The sequence below is a fragment of the Eretmochelys imbricata genome, chromosome 1 (assembly GCF_965152235.1).
Source record: "Eretmochelys imbricata isolate rEreImb1 chromosome 1, rEreImb1.hap1, whole genome shotgun sequence".
NCBI lineage: Eukaryota > Metazoa > Chordata > Testudines > Cheloniidae > Eretmochelys > Eretmochelys imbricata.
Window position 1 is genome coordinate 207,625,013 of NC_135572.1, and position 12,743 is coordinate 207,637,755.

The window sequence follows — 12,743 nt, forward strand, 5'->3', positions numbered from 1 at the left end:
TGGAGATAGTTTTCTTTGACAGATCCATCAAAACCTCCTGAAAGAGTGCTTAAAAATATTCTGGGTAGAGGCCACTTGGCAACTATTGTATCTCCTGGAGGGGGTGGAGAAACTATTACATTCCCTCATTTTATAATCTAATAGCCAAAGGAAACAGGTTTTTGAAGAGGCAGAGAGCTCCTTTACTTCAATAATAACCTTTGATCAAGTCCTTTCTACCCATTAAGTTGCTATGTCTGATGGAGTTTAGAAATTTTACCAAAGACTACCTGCTTGGCTTGTTGCCTTATCTCATCTCCAACAGCTTCAGCATCAATCATCTTCCACTCAGCTGCAATGCTCTTGAAGACATCAGCTCCACTGTTCAAGACCTCAATGAGCCGGCGGTCACGAGACAAGTGAGCAAGGATCCTCAGCTCGAGTTGGGAGTAATCAGCAGCCAAGATTAAACCTCCTGCAGCCAACAGACCGAATGAATCCAAACAATAACCTTTCATAAATTAACACTCAGCTATCATGTCCAAGTCCATCACCTAAGAAATTACAAACCAGATCCTCATCTACCTTGCCCTTGGGTCATCCTTTACACAGGAGCAAAGAAAATGCAACACACTGCCAAATCAGATTTCTCCACTCACTCACACTGGTATCTTTAGATAAGTGTAAATACAGGGCTGCCCAAGGAGAAAGGCAGTGGAAACTCATTTGCTTATGCAGACTACTGCATAGAAAACTACACTTACTGCCCCAGTTCTGAACAGCTGTTCACCAATATGATGCTCTAGTAGCTTCTCTCTCTCTCATGCCTCTGCCTCCCATTACAGATACTTTTAGCTGATATGAGGCTGGGTGAGAACTCATTTGCGCTATCCTGTCCCAACCTGTCAGTGAATAGCTTCAGGGCTTGCCTCTGCTGCTGCTGCTCAGAGTTTTGCCAATCAGCCTGCCCAAAAAGATGTACATATCCGCATTTCCTCCCTTCACTGCTAGATCTAGATTTTCGTTAGCTATATGTTTAACTCAATGAAAAGATACAAGACAGTGCAATACCAAATCATTACCTGGAAAAGGAACAAAAGCATGCCTCATGCTAACAGAAAATGGCATCCCCCTTTCTTTGGGTCCTTCATCAGCCAGAACCTTGAGGCCACAAGGCAAGGTACTGCACAGCTTTTTACCTCTGTGGAGACAAAACATTGTTTACTCAACTGATTGTTACAGTGCCTATTGTTGCATCAACTGTGGTTACAATGACTTTTAAAATCAGACTAACCATTTGCAAAAAACAACGAACAGTCAAAATAACTTTGTATTGTTCCTTCAAAGTCGGACTCTGGCAGTCTAAGTGCTAACTCATGCCAAAGCCACTAAACACTGACAAATGCATAGCTGGAAACAAGTCTGGATTGTCTGTGTGTTAGTATTGTTAAAATAGATATTAGAGTTATAAGAATGTGTTTAGACATTATGGAATGCTTGTAGGATGCTGCATGTATTAAGCCAATTTGTAATATCTGTATCCCATGCTAGAAAGTAATGTTTAAATGTTTGCTCTTTAACTATAAAAATGTTTGCTAAGACTGTAAACCTCCACAGTTGGGCAACGCATTACCAAGTGTGAAATAGTAGTTTACTATAAGAGGTGTTATCTCCTCCCCAGCAAAGGAAGGTCTACAAGCATCAGACAAGGCATTCTGGTACATCTGTGAGCAAGAGACTTCATGGATTGCTCCCCACACACCCATGAAGAGGAGATGTGCACAAACGCTCATCCCACCAGTTTGAATGCTGGGGAAAGGGAATAAAAATCCCTGTTAAGGAGAAATTGTATCCCTATGCTGCTTGAACTCTGAGGGGTGAATATTTCTAAGCATGTGCAAGCGATCCCCAGCTGTTTAGCTTGGGTTAGCCCTATCGAACATATAAAGCTTGCATATTATAGTAGCCACTATCATCTTTTTGAACCTAAGACTGTATCTCATCTGTGTGTTTTTGTTTATCTGCTTTAACTTTGTAAACAACTTTCATTTCTTTTTCCTAGTTAATAAACCTTTAGTTAGTTTATTATAGGATTGGCTACAACAATAATCTTTGGTGAGACATCTATGGTGCACTTGATCTGGAGTAAGTGACTGATCTCTTGGAACTGGGACCAACCTGAATATTTTGTGATTGTTGGTGTATAGCAACAAATCTATCACTAAGTCCAACTTGCCTGGGTGGCAAGATGGACTAGAATGCCAATGGGGACTATCTGTTGATTCCATAATAAGACTCCTATAGTGCTTTAGGAGTTCACATTGTTACTGACTTGATGAAATCTAATTAAAGAATATATAACCAGCTTGGGGTCTCTGCCCTGCTTCTTGACAGGCTGCCCTGAGGTTGGAACGCATGGTCATGAGCCACTCCAGACAGTGTGACAACTAGATTATTATTTTTTTGTGATTTCTGTCAAGATCTGGATGGATGGAAATTAAAATTTAATTCAATAAGCACAAAAAGAGCATTTAAAAATATTTAATAAGAAACTTAAAACAACCTTAATATGTGCTGGATGCACCAATTCTCAAAGAGTTTATTAAAACATGTTTTGCATTTAAAACTAATTTATTAAACAAATGAGGTATTATCTGTAACTAGTGAATTGAACTGATTGTTTCTGGTCACGATGTGCTTCACGATTTACATTTAGTAGATCTCATCCTTGTTTTTATTTACAGCTTGCAGAAGGTAAACAGGCTTTCCTGCTTTTTCTCCTCCCAATCCATTTCTAATTTTGAATGAAGTGTAATCCCGAAGAGATTACCTAGGTTCCAGGGACTCTGTCTGCTAGTAGCTCAGGGAGAGGCACATTGACCTTGGTAGAGAGGTGGAGCCAAGGCAGACTCAGTCTGCTCGGCAACCAATCGGGAGTAAGGTCCTCCCAGGGAGCTCAGGAGAGGGAAGAAGCCATTTTGGAGCAGTCTGGAGCCAGCCAGGGAATGTGCAGGATTGGTTGTGGGGAGCTGGTGAGTCCCACACCTGCATGCAGGGTTTTCCCTGAGAACTGGCCTCTGGGGACCTGAAAGCAAGATCTCTCAGCTTGGCCCTTTCCCTCTCCAAGGCAACTCCCAGTTTGTAGAGCTTTGTTGGGAGAACTTCCCCCAGCCAGGCTGAGTTAGCTCTCCAACTCTGTAGGTGAGATCAGTCACCATATGGCCAGCTCTGCTCTGGCTGTTAGTCCAAGGCTACTGCCTGCTGTGAGTGAGTCTGAGTGCTGGGGTGAGAGACTAAAGTTTGGATTTTAGTATAGTTTTGTAATATGCACTTTGAGCCCTGCACCCCTTTGTGGTGAGGGGAAATCCTGGAAGCAGCCCGACTCCTGCATGAAGAGGACGCCTGCCAGCAGCGATCATCATCCCCTCTGCAGTGACTGAGGAGTCCAGAGCCATCTCTGAATCCGAAATGTGCACACACACACTTGCATGCAGTGTTGTAGCCATGTTGGCCACAAGATATTAGAGACACAAGGTGGACCAATTTCTCCACAAAAAGATATTACCTCACACCTTGTTACATACGCTTGTTATTGGGGCTGCAGAAGCAGAAGGGACCATATGCAGGAAACACTATGTGTTTCCTTTGTAACACTGAACAAAAATATCCCCAAAGCAGCCTGTATTCTCTAGAGAAGCCAAAAGTCCCATGGTGGCAGCCTCTGGGGGCTGGAGCTGCTCTGTTCCACCTGAAGCCCACCAGTGGCAGAAGGTGGCACTAGATCCAGCTGTGTATCACCACACTACACAGTAGTGACCTGTTAGAACCTAGTGATTCATGCAAGGCTCACCTAAGAATGTAAAGAATTTGTTCACCCAGGCTATCTGATCTAAGAAGTTCTGTGATACACAAAAGAGCTGCATTTAAAAATAAGTTTCTCCTACATCTGCCAGTTCTCTCCTGTTTTCTGAAAGGCACCGCTGAATTGCCCTAAAAGCCAGAATCAACCAACTCCTGAGTTCTAATCCCAGTTCTGCTAATCTATGCCTCAATTCGCCCATGCATAAAACAGGGATAACATGAACCTATCTCACACTGCAGTTGAGAAGATTAATTAATGTTTGTATAGTGTTTTCCAAAGAGAAAGTGCTAAGTAAGAGCTAAGTACTATTAGTATTATCAGGTATTTCATTGCACCATTATTTTCAGACATTTATCCTCTCTAAATTCTGAGCAAAACACTGAACAAGTCAATCATCAGACATGAAAGCAGCCTATATCAATCTCTGTAAAATACAGAAAAAAGAAAACTGACAAGGCAATCAAGTTAACAGAAATAGCACAAGTGGAATCGGTGCTGGCCACATTCCTACCTGCCCCCAGGAAAAGTAGAGCCACACCCTAGTGCTTGGGACAGTGGGCTCTCTCCAACCACGGTTGGCATTTCAATCTCAAAGTCTTTCGGCACATTCTGGATATTAGGTTCTATGAAGCTTATGCGACCTAAAATGGAACAAGAGCAAGAAGAAAATAAGGACCAAGAAGGAAACAGTTAAATGTAAGCATAGCATACATCTGAACATACAGCCTGAACACACACACACTAAAATATTTCTGTGCAGAGCAGAGAACAAAGAAAATCCATCTGTCAAAATCACTGCTTTCTGAACTATAAACATCTTGGGGGAAATGAGACTAAACTTAAAATTATTACTTGTCAAACACCTTAAAAAGAACCAATTTTACCTCTGTTAAAATTACTTCAGTCTTAATAGGAATGCTTACCAGCAGAGGCGGATTAAGGTTTTGTGAGGCCCTGGGCCAGAACAAGTGGGGGCCTCTCCCCACCGCTGCAGTCCCACCCCCATTCCGCCCCTTCCCTGTCCATGGTCCCACCCTGTTCTGCCCCTTTCCTGCACTGCCCTGCCCCACACATGATCAGCCCCATTCTGCCCCCCACCGTGGCTCATCAACCTTGCTCCTTTCTTCCCCCTCACCCCCACTGCAACCCCTAGGCCAGAGTAGCTCGTCTCCCCACACACGTCCCCATGGCCCTGGGCCCCAGCGGGGGGTGAGAGTTTCCCCAGCCCTGAGGCTGCAGCAGGGACCTAGAGCTCCTCGAGTCCCAGGGCCATAGGTGTAGTTTAATGGCTATATTTGGGGAGGCAAAGCTCGCACATGCACACACATGTGAGCACTGAAGCCAGTTCCCTGCCTACAGTAGTACCTGGGCTGCCGGTGCTTGGGGGCGGAGTGGGGGGGCGGAAAACAGGACAGTATAGCGGTTGGGTCCCAGCTGCTGCTGGCAACCACTCCACCACTGGCTGCTACAGCAATGTCACTGCTCTGGTGTTACTGCGATTGCCTCCTTGCTGGGGCTGCTGCTGCCCAGGGAACGCCACATGTTGGGCCCCTGCTTCCACCTTCCCATTCCCATATCCCCATCCCCACCCACTTCCTCACCAGTGGGCACTCTCAGTTGTAGCAGAAACTGGCAGGCACTAGGACCTAGGAGGTGGTGTCCAATGCTGAGACAGGACCCGGAGCACAGGGCCTGCTCCCCAGGAGCAAAAACATGCTGGAAGGATGGGGCGACCGGCATTGCATGGGAATGACAGAGCCTGCTTCTCCCTTGGCAGGGTGAGCAGAGCAAGTCCTGCAGGGCAGCTCAGCATTCACGGAAATGGGGAATGGCGTGTGACATCTCTCCCCATACCGCGCCTCTGTTTGAGGGGGAAATGCCCCCTGCTCCAAACTATGCCTAAGCTTGGAGGCCGCAGCCAGGGTCTGGATGCTGGGCTCCCCCAGGGAGCAGGGTTGGGGCCATGTAGGAATGAAATTAGGAGGGCCAAATCGCACCTGGAACTGCAGCTAGCGAGAGATGTTAAGAGTAACAAGAAGGGTTTCTTCAGGTATGTTGGCAACAAGAAGAAAGCCAAGGAAAGTGTGGGCCCCTTAATGAATGAGGGAGGCAACCTAGTGACGGAGGATGTGGAAAAAGCTAATGTACTCAATGCTTTTTTTGCCTCTGTCTTCACAAACAAGGTCAGATCCCAGACTGCTGTGCTGGGCATCACAACATGGGGAATAGATGGCCAGCCCTCTGTGGAGAAAGAGGTGGTTAGGGACTATTTAGAAAAACTGGACGTGCACAAGTCCATGGGGCCGGACGAGTTGCATCCGAGAGTGCTAAAGGAACTGGCGGCTGTGATTGCAGAGCCATTGGCCATTATCTTTGAAAACTCGTGGCGAACGGGGGAAGTCCCGGATGACTGGAAAAAGGCTAATGTAGTGCCAATCTTTAAAAAAGGGAAGAAGGAGGATCCTGGGAACTACAGGCCAGTAAGCCTCACTTCAGTCCCCGGAAAAATCATGGAGCAGGTCCTCAAAGAATCAATCCTGAAGCACTTACATGAGAGGAAAGTGATCAGGAACAGTCAGCATGGATTCACCAAGGAAAGGTCATGCCTGACTAATCTAATCGCCTTCTATGATGAGATTACTGGTTCTGTGGATGAAGGGAAAGCAGTGGATGTATTGTATCTTGACTTTAGCAAAGCTTTTGACACGGTCTCCCACAGTATTCTTGTCAGCAAGTTAAGGAAGTATGGGCTGGATGAATGCACTATAAGGTGGGTAGAAAGTTGGCTAGATTGTCGGGCTCAACGGGTAATGATCAATGGCTCCATGTCTAGTTGACAGCTGGTGTCAAGTGGAGTGCCCCAGGGGTCGGTCCTGGGGCCGGTTTTGTTCAATATCTTCATAAATGATCTGGAGGATGGTGTGGATTGCACTCTCAGCAAATTTGCGGATGATACTAAACTGGGAGGAGTGGTAGATACGCTGGAGGGCAGGGATAGGATACAGAGGGACCAAATTGGAGGATTGGGCCAAAAGAAATCTGATGAGGTTCAATAAGGATAAGTGCAGGGTCCAATGCACAGCTACAGACTAGGGACCGAATGGCTAGGCAGCAGTTCTGCGGAAAAGGACCTAGGGGTGACAGTGGACGAGAAGCTGGATATGAGCCAGCAGTGTGCCCTTGTTGCCAAGAAGGCCAATGGCATTTTGGGATGTATAAGTAGGGGAATAGCGAGCAGATCGAGGGACGTGATCGTCCCCCTCTATTCGACATTGGTGAGGCCTCATCTGGAGTACTGTGTCCAGTTTTGGGCTCCACACTACAAGAAGGATGTGGATAAATTGGAGAGAGAGTCCAGCGAAGGGCAACAAAAATGATTAGGGGTCTGGAACACATGAGTTATGAGGAGAGGCTGAGGGAATTGGGATTGTTTAGTCTGCAGAAGAGAAGAATGAGGGGGGATTTGATAGCTGCTTTCAACTACCTGAGAGGTAGTTCCAGAGAGGATGGTTCTAGACTATTCTCAGTGGTGGAAGAGGACAGGACAAGGAGTAATGGTCTCAAGTTGCAGTGGGGGAGGTTTAGGTTGGATATTAGGAAAAACTTTTTCACTAGGAGGGTGGTGAAACACTGGAATGCGTTGCCTAGGGAGGTGGTGGAATCTCCTTCCTTAGAAGGTTTTAAGGTCAGGCTTGACAAAGCCCTGGCTGGGATGATTTAATTGGGTATGGGTCCTGCTTTTGAGCAGGGGTTGGACTAGATGACCTCCTGAGGTCCCTTCCAACCCTGATATTCTATGATTCTATGATTCATGGGGGCTCGCCCCACCCGCCTGCCTGGCGCTGCTGCCGGGGAGCAGGGTCAGGGCATGGGGGTTTGGCCCACCCCCCCGCCTGCATGGCACTCCTGCCGGGGAACAGGGTCGGGGTGTGGGACACCCATTTTTCCGGGGGCACAGGCTCTGTCGGCCCAGTGGCTAATCCACCACTGCTTACCAGAGTCTATTATGTTTCAAAACTTTACTGTTTTTGTACATTCCAAGTAGAATCATTGAGAATACAGATGTGCAAGCCATCTTGATGGCTTCTCCATTAAAAATGAAGAGCCAGGAGTGGTCTGTGCACTAGAGAAATTCTGTTTACCAAAAGTAAGAGGATAAAATTGGTAAGAAAAAAAAAAACGGTTACCTACCCTTTGTAATTGTTGTTCTTCAAGATGTGTTGCTCATGTCCATTCCATTCTAGGTGTACGCGCACCCATGTGCACGGTCGTAAGAGACTTTTGCCTTAGTAGTATCCGTAGGGCCGACTGTGGTGCCGTGGTACATCAGGCACCGCCGGCCCTATGCCCTCTCAGCTCCTTCTTGCCGACATCTCCAGGTAATGGAATGGACATGAGCAACACATCTCTAAGAACAACAGTTACAAAAGGTAGGTAACCATTTTTTCTTCTTCGAGTGCTTTCTCATGTCAATTCCATTCTGGGTGACTCATAAGCAGAATCCTCGGAGGTGGGCTTGGAGTTCACAGACTTGCAGATTGGAGCACTACTCTGCCAAAACCAGCATCATCTCTAGCCTGGTGGGTCAGCGCATAGTGCAAAGTGAATGTGTGAATGGATGACCAAGTCTCAGCCTGACAAATTTCTTGGATCCACACCTGAGCAAGGAAGGCTGCCGAGGACGCCTGCACCCTAGTCAAGTGAGCTGTCGCTATCACCTGTGGGGGCACCTTTGCCAGCTCATAACAGTAGCAGATGCAGACTGTGATCCATGACTATATTCTTTGGGGAGACACTGGGCAACCCTTCATCCTATCTGTGACAGCAACAAACAACTGCATTGACTTACGGAACTGCTTTGTTCTATCTATGTAGACGGTCAGGGCCCGTCTGATGTCCCGGGTATGCAACCTGCATTCCTCATCCATCGCGTGAGACTTTGGACAAAGGACCGGCAGGTATATGTCTTGACCAGCATGGAACTAGGAGACAACCTTGGACAGAAAGGCTGGGTGCAGACGCAGCTGGATCGTGTAAAGTGGTTCCGATGTGAGCGTCCTGATATTGGACACCCCACAGGCCGAAGTTATAGCGACTAAGTAGAGACCTTTCCAGGAGAGAAGCAGGAGGGAGCAGGAAGCCAGGGGCTTGAAGTGGGAGACCCATGAGTCTTGACAGCACAAAATTCAGGTCCTAAGGGGAACCAAGTTCTGGACATACGGGAAAAGGTACCCCAGACCTTTCAGGAATTGCACTCTCATGGGGTGGGCAAAGACCGACCTGCGTTGAATGCCAAAATGGCTGCCAGGTGCACCTTGACCGAACACAGCGACTTTTGAGGATTTAAAAGAGGTCACAAACACATATAAAGATGTACTTGACAGCGTCCTTGTGGGGTGACAGCCCATGGTTACCTGATCTGGTATATTTCAATAGTTCAGCCCAAACTCTGCATAACAAATGCACTGATCAGAGACCCCTGCAACGCAGAGGCAAAATCAGCCAAGCTAAGGATGTAGTGTAAAAGGCAGATCTTCAAAGTTCTTGAACATCATTGAACTGGGAGAGAGGTGGTCCTGACTGGACAGCCTTTCAGCCATTACAGACTGTTGCAAATATACGGTGAGTCAAAACCTTTTTGTTTTTAAATTACTTAGCTTATGAAGTTAGAGGCTGGAAGTTGTGAAGTTAACAAGAAGGACCTACTCAGGAGATCCACCAGAGAATTCCGGGCTCCCGGGAGGTGCGACGCCTTGAGATGAATGGCATGCTGCACACCGAAGTCCCACAACCGGAGACCCTCTTGACACAGGGCATACAAGCGGTCTCTGCCTTGCTTGTTGATACAGAACAGGGGTGGGCAAACTTTTCAGCCTGAGGGCCACATCGGCGTTGCAAAACTGTATGGAGGGCCGGGTAGGGAGCGCTGTGCCTCCCCAAACAGCTTAGCCCCTGCCCCCTATCCATCCCCTCCCACTTCCCACCCCCCCTCAGAACCCCCGACCCATCCAACATTCCTTGTCTCCTGACTGCTCCCTCCCGGGACCCCAGTCCCTAACCGCCCCCAGGACCCCTTGCCCCATATCCAACCGCCCCCTGACTGCCCCCCAGGACCCTTTGCCCCATATCCAACACCCCCTACCATGCTGCTCAGAGCAGCAAAGCCCCGCCACCCGGCCGGAGCCAGCCACGCCATTGCTGCACTGTCCGGCAGGAGCGGCGGGCTAGAGCACTGGCGGCGCGTCGTACTGAGGCTGCAGGGAAGGGGCCGGGAGCTAGCCTCCCCAGCTAGGAACTCAGAGGCTGGGCAGGACGGTCCCGTGGGCTGGATGTGGCCCGCAGGCCGTAGTTTGCCCACCTCTGATGTAGAACATCACGGCAGTATCGTCCATCAAGATCTGCACCAGTCTGTCCTTTAGTAGGTTAAGAACACCTGGCAGGCCAAGTGTATCGCCCTGACCTCCGTTATGTTTATATGGAGAGAGCGATCCTCCTGGGACCAGAGGCCCTCCGTACTGAGGTTACCAAGGTGGGCTCCCCACCCCAGATCCAAGGCATCAGAGACCAATGTCACTGATGGGAGCGGGGCCACAGAGGAATTCCTGCCAACACCCATCACAGTTCTGGCCACCAAGTCAGGGAGGAGAGCACATTCAATGGAAATCCAAACGGTGTCCACCAGGGGCGTAGACCAATGCCATCCACATCTGCAGGGGTCTGGGACGCAGTCATGCATGCCGGACTACATGAGTACATGTTGCCATGTAACCTAGTAGCCTGAGACATACCCAGGGAATCATGAGCGGATGGGCTCTGATGCATGCGATGAGCTCTGACATAGCTTGGATAAGTGACATCCCTGCTTCATGCCTCAATTTCCATACCTATAAAGTTGGGATAATACTCTAGGGAAGGAGGTTGGCTAATTTAATTAGCGTTTTTGAAGTAGCTTGAGATCCCCATATGGAAGGTGCCCCAGAAATGTTTTAAACACTGAACACCCAACCAAATGCTGTAACTATCTGTGGGGATACACCAGAAACTTATATGTTCACACACTCACAACATTCTAGTAATATTGCTGGAAGAGTGCAAAGCTACACAGAATTTTAAAGGCTCTAATCGTAATACAAATTAGCACTCTTCTGTATTTAAAACAGTTGTCATTAGTTTGGTTGGAAAGTTAGATATTGAACGTACTGAACTCTTCCTCTTCACCCACAGAGGTTGCCACAGTTGGTGATCAGAAAAGATTTCATATATATCTTATTACCTGTAGCAGTGTGAGTCTGAGATATAGGATAGATCCTCTCCATCCCCAGTGCAGGATTCAAACGTTTCTCCCTCTGCAGTGGAAACACCACTTTGGTCATTGCATTGGTGATCCTCCTCCATTCTAGAATCAGGCCTGGTAATGGGTGTAAGGCCTTTAATTTTTCCAAAACATCCTACAAAGGTAACAGCAGAACAGATATATTATTAGCTATCTTACAAGTTCTACAAAAAGAGTTTCTTCAGTTCTGCAGAAAAGATAAATCCTAACCTACAGGGAGCGATATACTTACAGTAGTCTTTAATTTTTCTAGTCACATCTCAATATTATGTGAACATTAGCTCTGCTTACATTTGTTGTATGGGCAGCAAGAATGCCATGACATGTAGCTGCTGTAATAACATGTAGCCAGAGAAACAATTATTAGAATTAACTTGTGTCTTGAGTCCTAAATAAAATTTGTAGAGTCTGCTTCATCAAATAAGTCACATGAAATTATCGCGTGCACCATCCCTGGATTGTCTCCTCTCTCACATCATGAACTCTCCTCCTTCCTGTTCTTACACCATTGTTCCTTTTCTATCTATACATTAGGAGTGCCCAAACAAGGACTTTGACCACACTCGTCCCGGGACAAAGTGGACCGCTAGCAATTAAAACCTTGCAGTTGAAGTCAAACAGCAATTTCTACTTATGGATCAAGGAAGGTACAACCAAAAGCAAAAAAGGTGGCATATAATAATGCATATTCATATACAATCTGAATACAGCCCGAGCTCCTAATAGTTCAGTAAAGCACTCAGCACCATAAAAGTTAGTCAACCCCTGTTGTGTATTCTCACCTAATTTCTGCCCTTCACCCCTTTGTGTTGCCTCTGCTGTGCCACACCTGTGCTGAACATCAAGCAAAATCTACTAACATCCTCATCTCCTCACTGCTGGAAGGTTTCCCGGGATCAGTATTTGCTTGTCAACACACTTATCACATTGGAGCAAAGGGATATTGGGAGAACAACACAAGTTAATGAGTCTTGAAAATAATGAACACATAAATCTGCTAATATGTTTTGTCCAACAAAAGCAGTAATTAGCTCCAGGCAATCAGGATGAGCACTGTGTTCCACAACAGTTAACAACTGACAGTCCTGTTGTTGGTCTTAGATCTTATACATGCTACCAAGATATTCAATTTCAAGACCGCAACAAGTTTGTGCTTCTGAAAGCAAATTCTGTGAAGCACAGAACACAGGAATGGTCACAGGGAAAATTCATCAGCCATGTTCTGCCACACAGGAACTAGTATATGACCCCCAAAGCAAATCTCCTCCATTTACACTTAAAAAATATTTTTTATGTATCTACATTGGTATGTATACTGTATTTATTACCATTGTATCTGAGCACCTTTCAATAAGGCAAACAACTGACTCATTGATGGGAGGTTCTCCAACTATTAGCCCTATACATTTAACCTGGGATCTAAAACTCAATCTGTGCAATTTCTGACTTGCAGTAAATGCTGCACACCATATTCAGCTCTGACTTAAATGCATCCAAATCCACTGTTTTAGAGTTATGTCCTTGCTTACACCTCAGTCTCTTCCCAAGGCACAGTTGTAACTGAGGGAA

The 12,743-nt window shown here is 46.7% G+C and overlaps 1 protein-coding gene across 1 annotated transcript in view; it reads right to left on the reverse strand.

Annotated features, from left to right (window-relative positions):
* The window catches only part of POLQ (DNA polymerase theta), a 124,302-nt gene that overhangs the window by 17,469 nt on the left and 94,090 nt on the right, over nt 1–12,743 (reverse strand). The window contains exons 22-25 of the mRNA XM_077807342.1: nt 11,115–11,289; nt 4,353–4,482; nt 1,062–1,180; nt 270–454 (exon numbers count right to left, since the gene is read on the reverse strand). Of these exons, the coding sequence (XP_077663468.1) occupies nt 270–454; nt 1,062–1,180; nt 4,353–4,482; nt 11,115–11,289 (609 nt within the window). The remainder of the gene's footprint in view (nt 1–269; nt 455–1,061; nt 1,181–4,352; nt 4,483–11,114; nt 11,290–12,743) is intronic.